The 21877-nt window shown below is 34.7% G+C and overlaps 1 protein-coding gene across 1 annotated transcript; it reads left to right on the plus strand.

Annotated features, from left to right (window-relative positions):
- The first annotated feature begins 13321 nt into the window (after window positions 1–13321).
- Window positions 13322–21610, plus strand: LOC132169602 (receptor-like protein 34). The gene is made up of 5 exons (XM_059580615.1): window positions 13322–14036; window positions 14790–14861; window positions 14936–15079; window positions 18034–18177; window positions 21525–21610. The coding sequence occupies exons 1-5, from the start codon at window positions 13322–13324 to the stop codon at window positions 21608–21610; spliced, it is 1161 nt and encodes a 386-aa protein (XP_059436598.1).
- Window positions 21611–21877: the final 267 nt, after the last annotated feature.

Below are 21877 nucleotides of genomic sequence, written 5' to 3' on the forward strand. Positions count from 1 at the left end.
GCCACCCCCCTTCTTTTTACTTATTTTTTATTAATTTGTTTATTAATTTTTTTTTTAATTTAAAATAATATTTTATTATTATTTTTATTGATGGAATATGTGTCCTATTTGTGGCCATAGGATTTCTAAGAAGAAATCCTAACCATAAACTGAATATTCTCCGGTCCATTATGGACTGGATAGGATCCCGTTCCTCATTTGAGGGTGGCTGTTAACCATATTTCTCCTATAATTAATGCACATTTAGATAAAGAGCAAAACCAAAAGTCAAGGCAAGCCAAGAGTCACACACGTGCACATGATAGAGAGAATGTGGGCTGATCTGAAGAGGCTTTCACGTTTACACTTGTATTTAATCCTTTGTAACATAAAGATACAAAAGGTTTTGTCATTTACACTTGTATTCAAGTCTTTGTAACATTAAGATACAAAATGTTTGTTTTGGTATTTGTAAGATATTCTATAAATAGTGTTAGATGCCCTTCATCATTGATGGGTTGACTTTATCAATAATATTTTCTTTTACACTCGCGGCCCCAAAATCTTTAGATCTTTCTTTTATGTTCTTTTTTCTTTTGTAAAGTAAGCGCTGAAATGCTGTGTTAGAACAGTTTTCGGTACGGCATAAACAGGGAGTTCTCCGCTTCCCAACTTTCGTTCTTCACACTCCAATGACTACTACAAAACAATAATCAATTAAGAGAACTCGTCAGGAGTGTCGCCAATGCCTAAGTTAGCCTTTTAGAGAAAAGTATGTTGAAATGCCAAAAATTCATTCTAGAGTTTATATGTGATGTAGGGGCTATTTATAGGCTAAGCCGTTGAGCCAAATATAAAATAAATCTCTTATTTTTATTTGGGCCACTAATATGGGGCTTGATATGGACGTGCGATCCATGCATGATTTGTCCCAGGCCTTTAATCTGTAAGACCGTTTTGGGTCTCGGGGGGCATCTGCTCGTAGGACTTGTATTACCAACTAACCCGCCATATTCTTCCGAATTCGACACGCGGACAGCTGCTGCTTGAATCACCCAATCCCGTGACACGACCTCCTCGGGAGCTTTGCTTCCCTGACTTAGAATCTGTGAACATTCATAACCCATTAGTTCTGTAGTACAAGCCCATGGGCCTGTATTAGTGGGTTTATTCCAACATAAATTAAGATTCAAATTAAATATTCATATAATCCCTTAAATTCCACGAAAGTTATTATTGTGCTTATATTTATATCAACATAATATCTTAATATCAAGTTAAGATCTCTTAAATCAGGAATTAAAATTGGGGCGCTACAAGCCTACGACAGAGCTCCTAGGATGTTTAAGTGCATGTTTGGTTTCAGCTCTTAAATTAGAATTCACTCATCAAGGCCGAGTTCAACAAACGTGACAGGTGGTGGCAAATGTTGAAGCAATGGGTTTTGAGCATTTGGGGGTGTGTAACACGGTCTCTTCTTGATCTTGATCTTCGGCCATGTAGTTTGAGAGGTTTCGAACAAAAATGGGTTTGGGTGCCATGGAGTTTTGGAGGTTTTAGCTATATATATATATATATATATATATATATATATATATATATATATTTGGTTCCATTTAACTAAATATATCTTCGGATTGATTGTTGTTGTTGTTGTTTTTTTTTTAAGAGAAATTCATTCTGATTTCATTCATGAATAATCAAGAGCATAAAAATTCTTATAATCACAGAGCATACAGCTTTAAAATTTATAGCCAAAGCTAAATGATTACACGTCATAGAGGTCAAAACATACAAATCTTACATTGAATTCCTATGACGTCTACATCCGCTAACCCATACCCAATCTTCAGCTTATATATGCCTGATGCAGACTCTATCCGGGATATAGGTAGCCCATTCTCCTGGCATGAGCAAAAGCTCCACGCCAAAACTAGCCTTTTTCGACCCGAATGGCCAGAAAATTATTCATGTCCTAAGCCCAAACGCCAAGACAACAAAACAAACAAGAAAATACAGGGAAAAAGACAAAAATAACAAAAACCCACAAAATAGCTGCAAACATCGGAGCAAGGAGTGGAGGAATGTTGCCGGAGGATTCTGGCTGGAGAGTGAGGAAGCTGGGCAGGAGTGTGTGAGCCACGCTTCGGAGCGTGTGAGCCAGGCTCCGGAGCATGGATGCCAGAGAGCGACATAAAAAAAGGGCGATGGAGAGGTGCAGTGGAGATCGGTAGCACGGAGGAGATGGCAAGGCGGAGTCACGATTGGAGCTGTGCTTTGGGGCATCAAGAGAGAAAAAAAAAGGCTCGAAGCAAAAAACAGTACAAAAGAAAAAAACCGCACAGGCAAGGAGGAGGGGGAAGAGGAGGGAGGAGAAGGGGGGAGAAGGGAGGAAGCTCCCTCCTCCCCCAAGCTGAGGACCTGTGCGGTGCTCTCTAGAGAGAGCTAGGGTTTAGTCTCCGCTATGTTGTTGTTGTTGTTGTTATTATTATTATTATTAAATCTGAAGATCTTAGTATCTTTAGATCTCAGTAGGCAATATTATATTTCTCATCTGAGTAGTTCCAAATTATGAGTAAAAAATTAAAATTGGTTTATTATTTAAAAAGTATGGGTTCATGCCACATGTCGCAAACTGATTTATTATATATATATGATGTGAGTGGGCAACCCTAATCCACTAATTACTTCACTAATTAATTAATTTAACTGAAAAAATAAATAAATCTTTGAGCCTTAGTTTTAATGATACACTTTACAATTAAAAAAGATTAAAGATGATTTCCTTAATCTTGGAGTAGAACAGACTGACATTTGAATGGTCCTTCTAGTTTCCAAGAGGTAGTTCAATCGGCTGGGACTACACTTAATGAAGTGGAGGTCACTAGTTCGAATTCCCCTCCGCCTCTTGTGCGGACATGTCACAAAAAAAAAAAAAAAAAAAAGGAATGGTCCTTCTAAAAATTCTTAATCTGCCCTGGTGTGTCAATGACCACATGGGGCATGTGGTTCTTAATGATCAACTGGTTTTTCTGATCCACCCGGAAGCCACGTTCGCATTTTGCACCAACCAAAAGAAAGGACCGTAATACTTTGAACATGCCAAAATGTACGGCCAATTCATTTGCATTTTTACGTGTGGAAGTCAACACAAGAGCACAAACTATACCAGAACATTGAACAACAATGTGTACTCGTTATGGAGAAGCAAGCACTTTTGCTAGTCCCTTTTCTGGCAATGATAAGCAAGTTTTCACCTTTAAGAATTATGGGTATGGACTGGACTTGAACAAGGGTGGGTTTGTTCATCCCAATTCTGATTTATGTGAGGACAGACAAAAAGCACTCATCAAGTGCCGAGTTGGGCAAACGTGATAGGTGGTGGCAAATGTTGAAGAGTGGGTTTGGAGCATTTGGAGGTGTGGGTAACAGGATCTCCTCTTGATCTTGATTTTCGGCCATGGAGTTTGATGATAATAATAATATTATTATCATCAAATTATTAAAAGTTTCAATGTTGATACTGTTTTGATCTTTGCACCTTAAAAATCATAATTTTCCTTGCACATATAAAAACTTATATATGATAACTATGAGCCCGGTGTCACATGCACAAATGCTAAGTATTGTTGTGGGAGTCAAATTGAGCTCTGAACTCAATTTTCCTTTGTAAATTTTTTGTTTTCAATGAATTCAATCGATTTCATTATGTTGTTTGAAGTCATAAGATGCTAAATCCTTCAACTCAGGTTGAAGATGAAGCCTCACCATTGATTTGTTTGCATATTTTTATGTTTTGTTCATACAATTCCGACGTTTAGTATAATGTATGTTCATTTCAATTCAATTATTTGATTAAATTCTTGTAATTGATTGTTTAGATTAATATTTGTACCAAAGTTAGATATTCAATGTGTTTCATCCATTGTTTTTCGTTAATCAAATGGATACATTGGATCATTTTGATTTAAGTTGGATATGCATTGTGATTTGTATAATGGATGGATTCATAGAATCTTTCAATAGGTTATTTTTATAAAAAAAATAGAACATGCATAGGATTTTATTGAAGTTCGAATGTATGAACAAATATAATAATGTGTGCTTTGATTTCGTTAGTGTGAATTCTAAAACCTTAGTATTTATCTTTTGATAAAAAATTTTTTGTTTTGTTTTCAATTTCAAAAATCACATCAAATTTGTATCTAGGTTAAAGTAGAATTGATTTAGATAGAAATTAAATTTCACAATACAATTCCCTGTGGATTCGATCTCGCACTTGCATAAACTATATTGCAAACGACTCGTGTACTTGTATTTTTTTAAAACTCACAACACTTTTGTTTGGCAGAAGATGAAAAAAAAAAATCACATCTTTCTCGCACAACCATGGCGAAGACATGAAGAAGAAGCGAGATGCTGCCGTTCCAAGACTTAAGAGGCCGTTTCAGATTTCCCTAAAGCAATGGACACGTTAGAGTTCATAATTCATATTTCCACTTCTAGTGCTCACATTAACAATAGTGAAGCAAGACAGTGCGTGCAGTGGTGCAAGTGGTAGCAATAGGTCCTAAAAGAAGCACCACTACAGTCACAAAAAAAAATAAAAATAAAAAAAGGAGGTTTGGTTTTGGTGAAGACCGTGGAAGCAACATGAAAAATATCAGTAGTTTATCTAACAACAGTTTCCAGAGTTTGTCCTTGGGGACAAGGACATTTTTAAGAGGGGATGAATGTTAGGGGTCTTTCCATATTAGGCTAGCTGTATTAATTTTATAGTATAAGCCGGCTAACCCTAGCCATATTAGGGTTATGATATTATTTTAGAATCTATACTGACTCAGCCCTAACTCCCTTATGTAATGTAATGAATCCTTTATTTAAAGGGGAATATGCTATGAATAAAGCCATGAAAAAAATTAATCCCAAACCTAATGTTTGAAAGATTTAGGTTACTTAAAATAAGTGTACTTAGAACCTAATTTATCCCGTTACAAACTTATGTTCGCAACAGAATACTAGCAACAGAAATAGGCCTATTTTCTTATCTTTGACTGAAACAAACAATACCCACTACGCATCACAGTACCGAGTCCAACTCCTGTACTTGTATGCGACATTTCTTGTCTTTGGATTGAAACATTCAACTACGATGTTGCAGCAGCCATATATGTCTTATTCCTCCTCTAATAGGATCAGGCGTGTGCTTGAAAAGTCAAACTCATAGCCCATTTCAAACTTCCTCTTTCCTATAATCCTACGACAGATTCTCATCATAAAGTTTATAAATCCCTCCTTCAGCCTCCATTTACACCCAACACATAATTTCCTTTTTCAATTCTTGGGATTACTCTAAGATCACCAATATGGAGAAAACAGGAACAAGGAAGACCAAATGGGTGCTGAAGTTGAAGTCCAGTGTCACTTGGAAAGCCATCAGAAAGGCAATATCATAAACCATGAAGCAACAATCTTGCTTTAAACAAGTTCATCTCTGGTCCACCATGGCGTCTTCCACCAACTAAATGGTGGCATCAGCTCAAAGAAGTGTCGGGAACCAAACTAAGTTGAAGCTCACCTATGAATAGAAGGAATCAATAATAATTTGACTCAGAAGGTTATTTCACCAAATATTGGCAAAATTAAATTTGAAATCATAATTGTTCTCTATTGTCCACATGAAAGAAGAGAGCTTTAAAGTTTTACCTTTAGAGTCTGTTTGAGATTGCATTAGGGGGGGTCAAAATTACTTTTATTATCTAAAAAGTTTTGCAAAAAAAAAAAATCTGACATGTTTAGTAAAAAATTTAAAAAGTACTTCTTTGACTTTTTTACTTTAAAAATGACCAAAACGTAATTTTAAGAAAAACTTAAAATATAAGCTTTTTTGACTTTAAAAGCTCTACTTCCCACTGATGCTCCATTATTTGCAAAGTCCGTCCTCGTTACATTCATCTCCCACAACATCTTATCATCTAAACCCAGTACAAACTTCTTATTTCCTTTTTTTTTTTTTGGTGAAAATAAAAGAGCAAAATGTATTTAAAAAACTGGAATTACAACATTTTCAGTTTAAAAGAGCCACCAATGTATTTCAAATATATTGTGCTATATTCAGTTTTCTCCTGGTGGGTCCCGGTCAAGTCCCAATAGGGTCTCGGACAGGTCCCGGGTAGGTTCGGTCGGGTCCCGGCTTGGTCTAGTTGGGTCTCAGTCAAATCCCGGGCGGGTCCCGGGCGAGTCCCGGGCAGGTCTCGAGCAAGTTCTAGGCGAGTCTTGGTCAAGTCTCGGGTAGGTCCTAGGCAGGTTTGGGGGGGTCCCATTCAGGTCAGGTAGGGTTCCGGGCAAGGCTAGGCGGGGTCCCGAATGGGTCCTCGGCCAGGTCCCGGGCGGGTCGCAGCCAAGTCCTGACGGGATCTTGGGCGGGTCTTGGCAGAGTCCATTGATTTGAGAATAAGATGCTATTTTTCGAAAAATGAAAGAAGAATTTTCGTTCAAAAAGGAAAATATTTTCTGCTGGCCACTGTTTTACATCACAGTACACACTATAAAATGCAGAAATCATTTTTTGGAAACCATTTTACGTCGAAAGAAACGGAACATTATCTAATGCATTTTAGTACTAGGCAGCTAAAAAACTAAAAAAAGAAACCTTATATAAAGCCTCAAGCAAGCACCTCGTGTTGATGGAGCTTGGGTTTTATACTTTACATTACATTTTGATTCATCATTGTTTATATTTCGTTGCAAAAACCTTATCATCTATGTCGATGACATTTTGATTACAATCTCAATAACTAAGGCTATTAATTAGGGGTGTAAAGCCTGCCATTTATAACTGGCTGCCAATCCGTAATCGAAAACCAACAAACCGCTTCTAAAAACAATTGAAAATAACCAGTAACCACTCCTAGCGGGGCGGTTACCGGTTTTTGAAAATGCCCAAAGCATTTATAACCGCTATATATAAAATATTTTATTATTTAATATATTTATTATTAAAAACAATAAAATGACGTCGTTTTACCTTAGGGTTTAAGTTTTAAATTTTACACTTTTAGTGAATCACATCAAAGCCCTTTTTTTTTAATGGCCAAAATTATCTAATTTAAGCTCAAAAAGTAGGCCTAATACCCACTCTTTTAAAGACTCGGTTAGTGGTGCGGATAACTGGCTACTAACTTGTATATATTTAGCCAACCAGCTAACCTAATTGCGGTTAGCAGTTTTAGCCAATAACCGCTAACCGTATCGGAATTTTCAGCTCTACTGCTATCAATGATTTTCTTGACATGCTATGGGCCGACTTTCCTATCAAAAATTTAGGCCTCCTTAATTGTTTTCTTGGTACAGAGGCCCTTCAGGTTGATAATGGGCTTATCCTTTCTAGTAGAGATATATATTTTATTTGCTTCAATGAAAAAAAAAAAAATGCTAGAGGCTAAGCCAGTCACTTCACCCATGTCTTCACCCCATTCCTTATCTCTTTTCTCAGGTGACCCAACTGATGGTCCCTCTCATTATAGAAGTGTAGTTGGAGCCCTTCAATACTTGTCTCTCACTCGACCTGATATCTCATTTGTAATCAACAAGGTCTGCAATTTATGCGTCGGCCCACTACCATTCGTTGGCAAGCACTGACGGTTAATCCTGTATTTCATGCACGCACAAAGCACATTGTCAATTAATGAATCCTCTACATAACTCATTATTTTCAAATTAAATAATTCAGATTTTGTCACTTCAACATTTATTATATGTGTATACTAGAATTAAGATTGTAAAATATTTTTATTTTTATTTTTAACTTATCGCATATCACAGGTACTAAATATTAAGACGACAAAATCAGAATCACTTAATTTGAAAAATGATGGATTGGCTACAAGATAGAGTTTTGTAGAAATTCAATGAAAAAATATCGTATTACTATTTTTATAAACCATATTTTGGATGCTCTCGTGACTTATTTGAATTAATATATCAATGTCTCCAAGGGGTAGCTCAATCGGCTGGAGACCACGCTTTATGAAGCATAGATCACTAGTTCAAATTCCACTTCCTCTCTCTTGTGCAGATATGTCAAAAAAATAATAATAATATATCAATCAAATAATCCGAAAATATAAATAAATCATCAAAAAGTAAACCCTTTATTTCATTGAATTTCTACAAAACTCTAATTGGGAATCGTAAAAACAAAAATTAAACCGAGAGGCTAATGCTATTTAGTAAACTCTCATACAACTGCCATGCAAGTATGATGATATGACAATGAATATCAAACATTGATTTTTTTATTTACAAGTTCTTGTTGATCTAAAGGTTGATTTTTATTGCCACATCATCATAGTTGTATGACAGTGTATGAGAGTCTACTAAATAATATTACTCACTGCATAATACCTACAGGAATGCAGAGTTCTCAATGCCCTACATCTTTTTTTAAAGAAATCAATGCCCTACATCTATGTTATATTATTGTCTTTTAATTTTCTACCGCAATAAATGACACAAGTGTATGTAGAAATATTTTCAAAATTAGTAGTTATTAAAAATTATTTTGTGTTTTAGGAATCTTTTAAAATAGAAGGTTTTAAAGACCATTGAATGAAGAGAGTCATACATTGGAAAGAGAGAAAATGAAGTTGACATTTATAAGGCTTAACAAACTTTAAGGCTTTAAGCTATTAAAAAATTGGGTGTATACTAGTACAGTGCAAAGCACTGGACGCGCGTGGCGTGGGCCATAGGGATCTGATCATGACCATTCATTTTTGGACGGACTAGGTTTGATCTAAATCGTAGGATGCTTCTTAGGTAGATCCAATGGTTGGATTTATTGGACTATAATTAAAGTTAATAGTAAAATCAAATTAACTTTGATCTAACGGTTGAGATTAAATAATTAATATTTAATGGTCATTATTAGATAATTATTTAATCTAACGGTCAGAATTAAGTGTCTGTTGGATAAGCAATTGAATAGAAGTTTCTACTGTTAAATTAGGAGTTTAATTTTGAAATTCAAAAGAACAGTTTAATTTGGAAATTCAAAATTATGAAAGCAGTTGAGTGAATAATTATATCTAATTATTCAATTCTTTTAAAAACTCTTCTCTATTATATTTTTAATAAATCATCACAGTCTTTGTCTCTTGATAGAACAAAAAAATCCGAGGGTATTTTTGGTTTAATTTCGTTTTGTACAAAACACAATTAAATACATATACATTAGTTTTCTGGGCTCCATCATATCCTGGAGAAATATTTGTTATTATCATCTTGCATACTATATCTGGTGGGGGCATATAATTTCTTAAGGAAAGTGACGTTTCTTTTAGAGTGTAGAGCAAAAGGCACAGAAGAATTCTAGTTGCAATAGGAGATCAAGTTGCACGAGAAGCCACCAGAAGGATGGCATTTCATGAAAGATTTTGTAATTGCTTTAAGCTTGAATGCCTAAACACACGTATGGTCTTCAATATATATAGTTTCTGAACAAATAAGAGATTTGTGGGCACGGAAAACTCTTCAACAGGTTTTTGTATCTCTCTATTGGCATACATCTACTCAATCCCCCTTCTAGATGTTGTTGGAGTTTGTTTTATTTTTTCTAAGTGTTTGTGGATAACATAAGCTGCTCATCTTTAGGTTGTTTGACAATTGTTAAGTCTGGATCAATATTGTCAATCTGCACTAACTTTGTGTTTATCACTTCGGTGGTTGGGATGAGTTTATGGTTCAATAAATAAATAGTGAGAGACTGAAATATAGGTACTTTGAAAAATGAGATGGTTTAAATAGTAAAAAATAACTAAAGAAGTGATTTTTCAGTTGATGAAAAAATTTGCTAGGGGTATGTTTGCGATTGTAATTTCATAAATAAAAAGTGTAATTTTAAACTAAATTGCAGAAAATTGATTGTTTGAGATTGCATTTTTTAAAAATTGCGATTTGAAAATTGTGATTTGCATTTGCAAATCGCAGGTAAGGAGGTATTTTTTTGAAAACTCTGAATTTTAAAGGCTAAACTATGATTTTAAAAGTCAAGTCACGATTTTGCAAAATGGTTAGTTGAGTTTTTAAAAATCACTTTTTCAAATTGCACATTTTATATTGCTAATTTTAATTCGCATTTTTTGAAATTGTAAACCCAAACCAACCCTAAATCAATGTGAATGTTAGTGTTTTGCTATCCAAAATAAATGGTTCAAAGGTTAGCGAAGGAAAAGACAAGAAAAAAATAAAAATAGCTCTTTTAGTTGATTGTCTGGTAGGCCATGAGGGGGCTCTCTGTTTCTTGATTGTTATCTCTTTTTTGTCCCAAGGCAATGTCCATGAAATTACTTTGTAATATTCCGTCCTTTGAAGGAAAAGATAAGAAAAGAAAAGAAAAGAAAACATAAATCTTTTTATTTTTCTGATAATAATACTTTACTATGTTAATCTTTACTACAAAGAGTGGGTAGATATTATGCCACAAGGCACTATTGCATATAATTTATCGTGAATTTAGCCATGGATACAACATATTAAGCAAGGGAGTGACGATTGTTGCTGTTAAGTATCAAAGGACTTGTTTGGCAAAAGTTTGACTTTATTTATGTCGAATTTATGAATCATGTCAAAATCCCCGGCGTAATGATAACGTTGTCAAAGTCATCTACTCACATGTGGGAGTTCGGAAAAGTGGTTGGGTTCTCGCACCAAATTTTTGATGTCCTTAAAAGATTGGATATCGGTCACATCACCATTGATATTACCTTGGAAATATCTCATACTAGACTTTAGTTTTTATTTTTATTTTTTTTATTCATAGATAGTACTAGACTTTAGTTAATAATTGCTCAAAAATAGGAGAAGTTTCAATTTACTTTGTTGAATTTTAGGAGATCCACCAAAGGGATCAATTTGAGGATTGCATATCTTTTTTGACCCGATCTATCAGCCTCCATCAACCCTAACCTCAGGCGCACCTCTCCATTGTGTTTCTTGGCGTCTCCGCTCCTTGACACTCCCCTCTGCATTTCGGTCAAGCCTCTAGGCGTTGGCGCGTGGATCTCACTCATCGACACATGGATACTTCCGTCAGGCCTTCAGGCGCTAGCGCGTGGCTCTCACTCATCGACGCATGGATACCTTGAAGGAATTTGTGGGCCTATCTTATCTCGTAAAATTGGTTCTATAAGAGAGGATTGTTCATTCCTTATAAATATGCTCAAGATATTGTCCACAAGCAATGCTGGATTATTCTTGAACACCTTCCTTGACGTGCAGGCTGATATTTTTCCTAGTCCTTGTCACGAGGTAAGTAGTGTGGGTCCCATTCGTCCTATGGTAGGCTTTGATATCATGAAGAAATTCATAATGTTATGAATATCAAATGCGGAATAATAAAATGTGAAAATAAAAAAAATAAACACAAAAGATTTTATGTGTTGAGGAATAATCTCATATTGTTTGTGGACAAGATCTTGGGCATATTTATAAGTAATGGACAATCGTCTCTTATAGAACCAGTTTTATGAAATGAGTTAGGTACATAAATTTCTTCATGGTATTAGAGCATCACCTAAAAATAATTAAAAAATAAAAACAATTAAAAAATAATTAAAATCTCTAAACCCTAAAAAAAAAAAAAAAAAAGGAAGGTAGCCATCACCCCATTTTGGCCATGGGGCTAATTTTAGCCACCTCTTGTGGCTGGGAGTGGTCAAATCACCCCCAAGGGCCTTGGGGGTGGTTTGGCCACCACCAGATGGCCACAGGGGGTGGCCGAAACCGCCGCCATAGCCTTTCGGGGGGTGGCTCTAAGACCTTGGGTGGTGGTTCGATCACTCCCAGATCGGTCATAGGGGGTGGCCGAAATTAGCCCCATGGCCTTTTGGGGTGGCTCGGCAACCCCTATTGGCCAAAATGGGGTAAAGGCCACCTTTTTTTATTTATTATTTTTTTTTTTTAGGGTTTAGAGATTTTAATTATTTTTATTTTTATTTTTATTATTATTATTTTTAGGAGATGTAGTATGTTTATGTAACGACATGTGACAGTCCGTTAGTTTTACTGACGAAATAGTGACAAATATACTAAATTAATATTTGCTTATAAGTTAGGTACTATCTGTGATACGAGTTGAAATCTAAGTAAAAAAAAAAAAAAGTGAAATCCTAAGTACTAAAAAAGTAATTAATCATAAAAAAAAAAAAAAACAAAACAAAAAACTAAGTGCAATTAAAATTGTTTAGTTAAATTAGTTGTAATTAAATAGTGACTTCAGATAGTGGGGACTATTTGAAGTTAGTTTTTATTTTTTCCTTTGAGTAATTAACTAAGTCAAGTTTTATTTATTTATTTATTGAACAGCTTAATTTTTTTAAAAGAAAAAAAAATTAAACTTTAAATAAAACTCAGACCAATAATTATGGTAGACACATGAGTTAAGGGTTAGAAATTCTAAGAAATATCAATCACATGGGTTATGGGCTAGGGATTAATTTCTTGCAATATTTGTCATGACAATCTTGTCAATGTAGTTTGGAAAAGCGGTGCTTTCTCACCCAAACAATTGACAAGTCATGGAAATATCTAGTACTAGACTTTGTTAATAATTGCACCGGAGAAGTTTTAATTTACTCTTTTTTATTAATTTTTTTTTTTTTTGGGTAATATAATATTAAAGTCAAAAGTTGTGAGTTCAATTTTGACTCCGTCAATTTATCTCTCTTTAAATATTTCTCGTATTTACTTTTTCACATATTAAAAGAAAGTTTTAGTTCAAACGAAAGATATTCATTAAATGATTAAATTTACTTCTTCCTATTCGTTTAAGCTTTTAAGATAAGTAGCGATTTAATAAATTTTTTTCTTTGTTTTTGGTGCAGGATCAAAAAAGAAAAAAAAAAATTTCATATTATCTTTTAGGCACCTTTTGGCAACCCCCTTCCCCCTCTCAATCAATATTATTTACGCTTCATTTTTCTAAAAAAATTAACATAATTTTTTTTTTTTTACTTTTTACATTATAACTAACTGAATATTATTCAGGATCAACTGAAATTGAATAATATTCAGTTAGTTATAGTTGAATGATATTTTTATTCACTATAACTAATTAAATATTATTGAGTTCAAATGAAATGGAGATAACCCAACTTCCATTCCCCAAAAATCCACGCTTCTTTTTCCTCTCATTTTCGGATATTGCGATCTCTATATATTTAAGTCTCACTTGTACTCACACGAGCCCCCAACGCTTCAACCAACATACACACTCATGGAGAAAAATTCTTTCCTATTCTCCCTTTCTGTGGCCCTTCTCTTGATACATTCACAATGGAACATGGCAAGCTTAGCTATCGTAACAGTATCCAACATTACCACCGATCAATATGCTCTTCTTGCCTTAAAGGCTCAAATTTCTTATGATCCTCGTAATGTTTTGACAAGCAACTGGTCTGTCAGCTCCTCCATTTGCAGTTGGGTTGGTGTCACTTGTGGTTCCGGCCATCAACAAGTCATCGCTTTGAACCTTTCTTACATGGGTCTTGTAGGCACCATTCCTCCACACATAGGAAACCTTTCATCTCTTGTCAGTCTTAGCATCGAAAACAATAGTTTTCATGGCTCTCTACCCAACAAGTTGGCCTGTCTTTACCAATTGCAACACTTATCCCTTGGATTCAATAAGTTTGGCGGAGAAATCCCGACATGGATTGGTTTGTTAACCAAACTTCAAAATTTGTCGCTACATGGTAACAATTTCAGAGGGACTATTCCATCATCTCTATCTAACATATCTTCATTACAAACTATTAATCTTAGTTATAACCAACTTTCGGGCTCCATTTCATCCTCCATCTTTAACATATACAACTTGAAAAGAATGGATCTCAGTGATAACATGCTTTCTGGTCCGATGCCTTCCAATATTTCCTACATGTCATCATTGCAGTATTTATCATTGACGAATAATTATTTAAGTGGAAGTTTACCTTCAGAAATTGGAAACTTAATCATGCTCTCCGATTTATATCTTTCCGGCAACAACTTTGAAGGTATGATTAATCCTACTTTTGTTGATAGATTATATGAATGACATCATTGACTCAATATATTTTCCTTTTATTGCCTTCAATGTTGGTGAAAATGAGTTAAAAAAAATGGGTATATACGTAATTGGGCTATGTTACTTATTTATTAAAAAAATCACATCTCTAAAAGTTTTTTATTTGAGATCCAAATTAATTTTGGTTTGATTCAAAAAGTTGAAAACTACTTTTCTTCATGAAAATTGTAGGGAAACTTCACTTACTATCCTTATTTTTATTTTATTTTTTATCATTTTTGCAATTATACCCTTAAACTTAAACATTAAAAAGTGTCAATTTAGAGTAATTATTAGTAGCCAATATGATGAACTACCCTTTATTGATCTGCTAGGATAATCTTCTTTTCTCCACACACGTTGATCTTCACACATCTTCTTGTTGGTTGACTCGATCACGTTCTTATCTTCACTTTGACACTTATTACTGCAAGATTTTGGCTACAGAGTTATCCAGAAGCTAAACTAATGAGTTTGGGTTTACATATGTATATTAACTATTCACATTGTTTACCTTTTTTCAATGTGGAATATGACACGCATGCATACACTCACATTATTTAGTGTTCTCCTAGTCTTTAGTCAGTTGGGAAACTTCAATATTTGTTTATCAATGGTAATTGTTTTATAGATATTATCACATCCACTCTGTTCTAATGCAAACAACTGCAATATTTATGGTTGTGGGCTAATAATTTTACAGGAAGAATACCTCCTGAAATCGGCAACTTAACCATGCTTACCAAGTTATGCCTTTACTCTAACAACTTTGAAGGTTTGTTTAGTGTTCTTTTAGCCTTTTGTAGATTAAACTTCAATACCTGTTTTTAAATAGTAACCATTTTGTAGGTACTATCCCATTCACTTTGTTTAAGAGCAAACAATTACAAATTTTATTGTTGGCGGATAATAAATTCACCGGAAGTGTACCTTCAGAAATTGGAAACTTAATCATGCTCACTGAGTTATACCTTTTTGACAACAAGTTTGAAGGTACGCATAATCTACTTCAGTTGATGGATTATATGAATGAAATCATTGACTTAGTAGATTTTCCTTTTATTGCCTTGAATACTATATCTTTAAATTCTGGAAATTCTAATGGATAGTAACATAATTGTTTATTGCCCCCAAAAAAACAATTCTAATGCTATATCTTTATGTTACTATCCACTAGAATTTCCAGAATTTAAAGATATAATTGTTATATCTTTAAATTCAAAAAGAAAAATAATTGCTACTTCAATTTAAAGATATAATTGCTACTTCAGTTTATGGATAGTAACATAATTGCTATATCTTTAAATTCTAGAAATTCTAATGGATAGTAACATAATTGCCTTAAATGGTCCTCAAGAGGTAGCTCAATCAGCTGTGTACCACGCCTCATGAAGCGGAGGTTACTAGTTCGAATCCTCCATCCCCCTTCCCTGGCATGGACATGTCAAAAAAAAAAAAAAAAAAAAATTGCCTTAAATGCTATATCTTGATAACTCAAAAAATATCTATGATATATACAATAGCCTCTTGGGCTATTAAAAGACAATATCTATGATATATACAATAGCCTCTTGGGCTATTAAAAGACAATATCTATGTAAAGTCACCATCCCAATCAATTTCAAATTTACAGTAAATTCCGACAAATCGTGTCTCTATCCGATGCTAGGTCATTGATTCCCTGGCTCTTTCTTTTTCTTCTTTTTTTTATTATTTTATTATTTTATTATTTTTTAATTTTTATCTCTGCTATTAGTGCTTTATCAATCACAATTCCTTCGCTACCTCAACCGTAGTGACAATTCTTCTTTATACCTGATAACTCACCCGTTATCGGTCCATGGTTTGCTCCCAGAAAAGGAATCATAAGAAAACAAAAGACCGACTAGAAACCAATTCCGTTATTCTTAAGGTCAAGGTTCATGAAAACAAAACCTAAGAAAACAAATAATACTTCACTCATACATTGCTACAAAAAGTAGATCTAGAGAGAATACATTCTTATTTAAAAACAATGAAAATACAATAACGAAAACCCAACACACCCTCATGCGTTCCACGTGCCACCACCGATCAGCCATGTGCAGTTAAAAAGCATTCTGAGGACCATTGACACACACACCCTGGTTGATCTATTGTGGAGGCGGGAAAAAGGAGGGCGAAGGAAACAAGGGGCGGGGAAACTCGCTCCTCCCACTCTATTATGCTTTCTCTACGCTACTCTCTTTTATTGCCCCCAAAACGATACCTTTCAATTAAGAGTACATAATAATTTGTCCGAGGCATACAAAAGGAAACAAGAAGGATTTAAGCAGTTTTGGGAAAAAGAAAATTCTATTCAATAGTAATTTAATTGTTTGTTACTACTTGGGTCAGAAGACGTTGGACATGTTGGTGACAATGAGTCTACAGTATTGAAGATTACCCTTGCTAGAAGTATACGAAATTGGGCTATGTTACTTATTTCTTAAAATGGTTAATAACATTTTTAGTACCTAGGATTTCACTTTTTATTTTTTCCCATTTAGGTTTCAAATCGTATTATAGATGGTACATGACTTATGGGTAAAAAACCAATTTAGTACCTTCGTTATATTCCATGAGCCGAACTAATTTCGGCCACCCCATGCCTGCCCTGGGGTGGCCGGCCACTCCCATTGGCCAATATGGGGTGGCCGGGTCATCTCATATTTGTCTTCTTCTTTTTCATGTTTTAATTTTTTAAATTATTTTAATGATTTTTTTTTTGTTATGACACGTGGCATGTTTTTGTTACAACACATGTCAGTTCATTAGTTTAATTGGTGGTACTGAACCAATATTTACCCATAAGTTAAGTATCATCTATAATACAAATTAAGACCTAAGTGGGAAAAAATAAAAAAGTGAAAACCTAAGTACTAAAAGGGTTATTAACCCTTTTTTAAAAAATCACATCTCTTCATAGCGCATCGATAGTTACCATCTCCAACATTATTGTAATTGGATCAAATAAAAAGTAATCTGATTATATTGCAATGAGATCAAATAAAAAATAAATTAGAATAATAAGCATAGATCGAAAGATAATAGCATATAGATAGTTTCTATCTTAAACATTATTTTCTTCAACATGGGACACAACACTTAAAAAAAATATCTCCCTCACGTGTAAGTTTCTTACGCATTGACCCAACAAGCATGTAAGAGTTGCTTCAATTACAGTCTACCAAAATGTAAATACATTATTATATGTGTATTAGAGGATGTAAGTTAAGGCAACAAAATAACCAAAATAACAGAAATTACTAAGCAAAAACAATCAAATGGAGTCTTAAGTCAATTGATTGCATACTACAACTGGCTTCGAATTGTTATTTGATAACTAAAGTTGTTTTGCACGAAATGACCGAGGAAAAAAAAAAAAAAAAAAAAAAAAACTGAAAAAGATGAAAACCCAAACAATTCAGAAACACCAAAATGCTAAGAATTAATATATATATATATATATATATATATATAGTACACAAATAAGAGAAGTTTCAGTGCTACTGCTAGACTCTAGGCTACAGAGTTACTCAAAATCTTAAGCTAATGAGTTTGAGTCCACTTACATATATGAATTATTCACAGTGTTTATGTTTCCTCAATGTGTAAAATAACACTCACATGTGCACTCTCAATATTTCGACTACTTCAAGTCTTTAGTCACTTAGAAAACTTCAATATTCTTTTTCAAATGCTAATTGTTGTCTAGTCTTTATCCCATTCAATTTGTTTAAGTGCAAAGAACTACTTATTTTTATTGTTGTTGACTAATAGATTCACAAGAAGTGTACCGTCAAAAATTGTGAACTTAATCATGCTTACAGTGTTATACCTAGTCTACAATATTTCTATTGCTCTTTTAGTCTTTACTCACTTAGGAAACTTCAAAATTCATTTTGTAAGTGATAATTGTTTTACAGGGACTATTCCATCGACTTTGTTCAAGTGCAAACAACTGCAATATTTATTTTTATCGAGTAATAAATTCACTGGAGAAGTACCTCCAGAAATTGGAAACTTAACCAAGCTCACAGAGTTAAACCTTCAAAACAACACCTTTGGAGGTATGTTTACTCTTGCTTTAGTTGATTGATTATAAGAATAACATAATTGACTCAACATATTTTCCTTTTATTGCCTCCAATGTGGCGTCTTTCAATGAAAAGTACAAAAAAATTTGTCATGAGCATACAAGGAAACAAAAAGATTTATGTAGTAAAAAAGGAAATTTGAATGGATAATAGTATATTTGTCTATTGCTACATTTACGTATAAATGACCCGTTAGGTTGGTAAAAGTGATTCTACATTCTACAATTCTACAATACGAACAATTTCCTTTCCTAGAATTAGGTATACGAAATTGGGCTATCTTACTTGAATCAGTGCTGAAATTAATTGACTGAAAATTAACACAGAGTGTCATCCATAACTTTTCCAAATTAATTAAATTTTAATTAAGTTGAAGTGACACTTATATATGTTACTAATACATTTTATGCACAAATGTTACAAATTATTTAAATAGTAATTGGGCTATCTTAGGGACATTTTATGCACAAATGAAAATATACCAGTAATCATGCCAATGGAAAATAATACATTTAGAGGACAGTTTAAGGAACATACTTAATTAAGAAAAGATGCAGTAATTTTAACACAAAAAATCATGGTGATGGAAGTGTACAATATAATAATAGTAATAACAATATCATAACCCTCCTGCACTTGGGCTTATAAGTAGTTATAACTTTAGTACTATGAGGTTTGCGCATCCCGTGAGACATTTGGTACAATAGTGAGCCACCATCTCTAGTCTTTCAACTGGATCGATACCCCGGGTGTGCATGCTTAGTGATACCGCAAGTGTGATCTCCACCCGTAGGTGGTTGCACCGGTCACGGAAAAAGCTAGGATCTACATATGCAAGATCAAACATTGTAATCAAATATCAAGATCAACATCCAAAAATATATCGGTATCTCAATACATCTCAAACAAATATTTTTAGTACATGACAAGAATCTAAACAAATACATAAAAAATGAGTATATATTTGTCAGCTCTGCACCTGCTCCCCCTCAACTCAGCATCTCTCCCTAGCGTGTGTCCCAAACCACTTTCAATATTCTCCTTTTTGTCACAAATGAGATGTTGAGAACGAATGCCTTGAATCTAGTGGGTGGGAACCAACCGGTTTTCTTTTGTGTTCTACAAGTTTTGGAATTCCTTCTCCTAGTTGGAGTTGGAGTACTAGTCCCACACAGTAGTGGGTTCCATGTGTCCTTGTTGGACTTACTAGGAGAAAGTAGCCGACTATGTGCTTCTATAGTTCTATATATAGGCAAGGTGCTGTGCGGCAAGTGTATAGCAAAAACAAAGTAAAATTTGCCTTGTGTTTTGGTGTGCCAACAATTGAGAGAAAAAAAAGGTGAGCACCAAAAGGTGAGTAAAATTTGCCCTTTTGTTATTTATTTATTATTATTATTATTATTATTTTTATGTTATTATTCTCCTTTGGGTGAGTGAGAATTTGGTGTATTTGGGCTTTGGGTTTGAATGGTTTTCTCACCCTGTTATTCTTTTGCACTCATCTTTTGAATAGTAGATTTTTTCCGGGTTGTCTCTGACAATGGATGTAGGCTTGTTAAGCCGACCTACTTAAATCTTTGTGTCGTGTGTGATTGTTTATCTTTATTATTCTGCGTTCTTCTTATTTTTCGAATCTCACGGATCTTGGGAAATATGATTAATTTCCAAACAACTGGTATCAAAGCTTTTTGGTTCAAGTGGGAGCGTTGGCAAGATAAGAAGGAAAGATAGGGATCGAGAAGTTTAACATCACAGATTTTAGGTACTGGAAGGTACAAATTGAAGATATTCTTTATGAGAAGGACCTTCATCAACCTCTTTTGGAAGAACAACCCGACGACATGTATGATAGTGAGTGGACTCTGCTTTACAACGTTATGCGTAACGTTGTAAAGGAAAAGACCACACTAGGTGTAATGGCAGCTTTGTCGAGCATGTAAGAGAAGCCATCGGACAACAACAAGGTGCACCTAATGAAGAAAGTGTTCAACCTTGTTAGGCTTATTTTGGCCTTATTAATCAAAACATGTGTTTTGTAAATTCTCATTCTTCCCCAAATGTCAGGGTGAAGTTTTGGGTGTTTGATAAAGTGCTCTACCTTCCACGTTAGATGGGGCGTCAGAACGGGCGTGTGATGGGACTCAAGGATAGCTTTCGTCTTTCCTATCATATGGCACGTCAGAATGGGTTCATGACGGGACATAAAAGGAGGCTCCCTATTTTCTCGTCAAATTGCATGTTAGGACGAGCTCGTGGCAGCACTGAAGGAAAGCTTTCTATTTTCTTGTCAGATGGCATGTCATGACGGGCTCATGACAAGACTCTAGAAGAAGCTCTCGGCTTTCTCGTTGGATGGCATGTCATGACGGTTTGTGACAGGTATTCAGATCTAGTTCATTTTGTTCATTGATTCTTAAAGATAATTAACTCCCGTTATAATGAGAATATTTCAAAATGTCAGCTCCATGATATTTTTCTCTTCCTGTCAGAACGAGAGTTAACTCCCGTTAAGATGCAAGGAAAGAAAACTACAGATCTATAAATGGCTGTCTTGTTTTCAGAACTTTTTGAACCTCCATTTCCATTTATGCTCTTCTGATTTTGGAGGCTTTCGGTGAAGAAGTTTGTGATATTTTCCCTCGTAGAGGTGATATCCTTCGCCGTTGTTTGTACCAAGTAAGGCTTCCTAAAAAGTTTTGTGCTTTCGCTTACTTAGGGTTTGTGCTGAGATTTAATCCACACCATACGCTTCTGCAACCGCAAAGAAGTCTACCAAAGGGTCGGTATGCACTCCATGAAGATTGTCGAGCTAGGAGGACAAGCTGGAGGCTTGTTGATCTTATAGAGTCTAGAGACTTGCAGGGGTTTGTGAGTATTTCTAATGTCTTTAGTCTCTGGATCTTCATATAGTGATTTTCTGGGTTTAACTGTCCCGGATTGATTTTTCCCTTTGATTGGTTCAAAAGGTTTTTCACTTTGTCAACAAATTTTCTCTTGTGGTTGTGTGGATGTTTCTATGGTTGTGTTGGTTTAATATTGAACTATTTATTTTCCTTATATAAACTACTTATGCGTTTGATTTAGTTATATAAATTGCTTATATGTTTGATTCGTGGTTGAACACGATCCTTGTGTTTTATCAAACCAAAAGATGGCGAAAGAGGCTTCGGTGGCATATCATCTCAATAAATTCAATGCTATCACGGATTAATTGTCCTTGCTGAAAATTGATTTTGATGATGAGATTCGCGTGTTGATCGTCTTAGCGCCTTTGCCAAATAGCTGGAAAGCTGTGAGGATGGTTGTGAATAACTTTGCAGGAAAGAGTAAACTGAGATATGAAGATGTTAGGGATTTTGTTCTTATTGAGGAGGTTCACAGGAAGGATGCTAGTGAAACCTCTTGATCTAGTGCAGCCCTAAATCTTAAAGAAAGGGACAGAGGTCAAGAGACAAACTTTGTGAGGGGCAGATCTAAATCCAAGAAGGATATGAGCAAATCCAGGTTTCGGCGACAACCTGAGTGTTAGAATTGTGGCAAGACAGGCCACTTCAAGAAGAATTGTAGAGAGCTAAAGAAAAAGACTGACAACGACGCCGCAAATGTCGTGGTAACAGAAGAAGTGCACAATACCCTACTTTTATCTGTTGACAGTCCTTTTGACTCTTTGTTC

Source organism: Corylus avellana, chromosome ca2 (assembly GCF_901000735.1).
Source record: "Corylus avellana chromosome ca2, CavTom2PMs-1.0".
Taxonomy (NCBI): domain Eukaryota; kingdom Viridiplantae; phylum Streptophyta; class Magnoliopsida; order Fagales; family Betulaceae; genus Corylus; species Corylus avellana.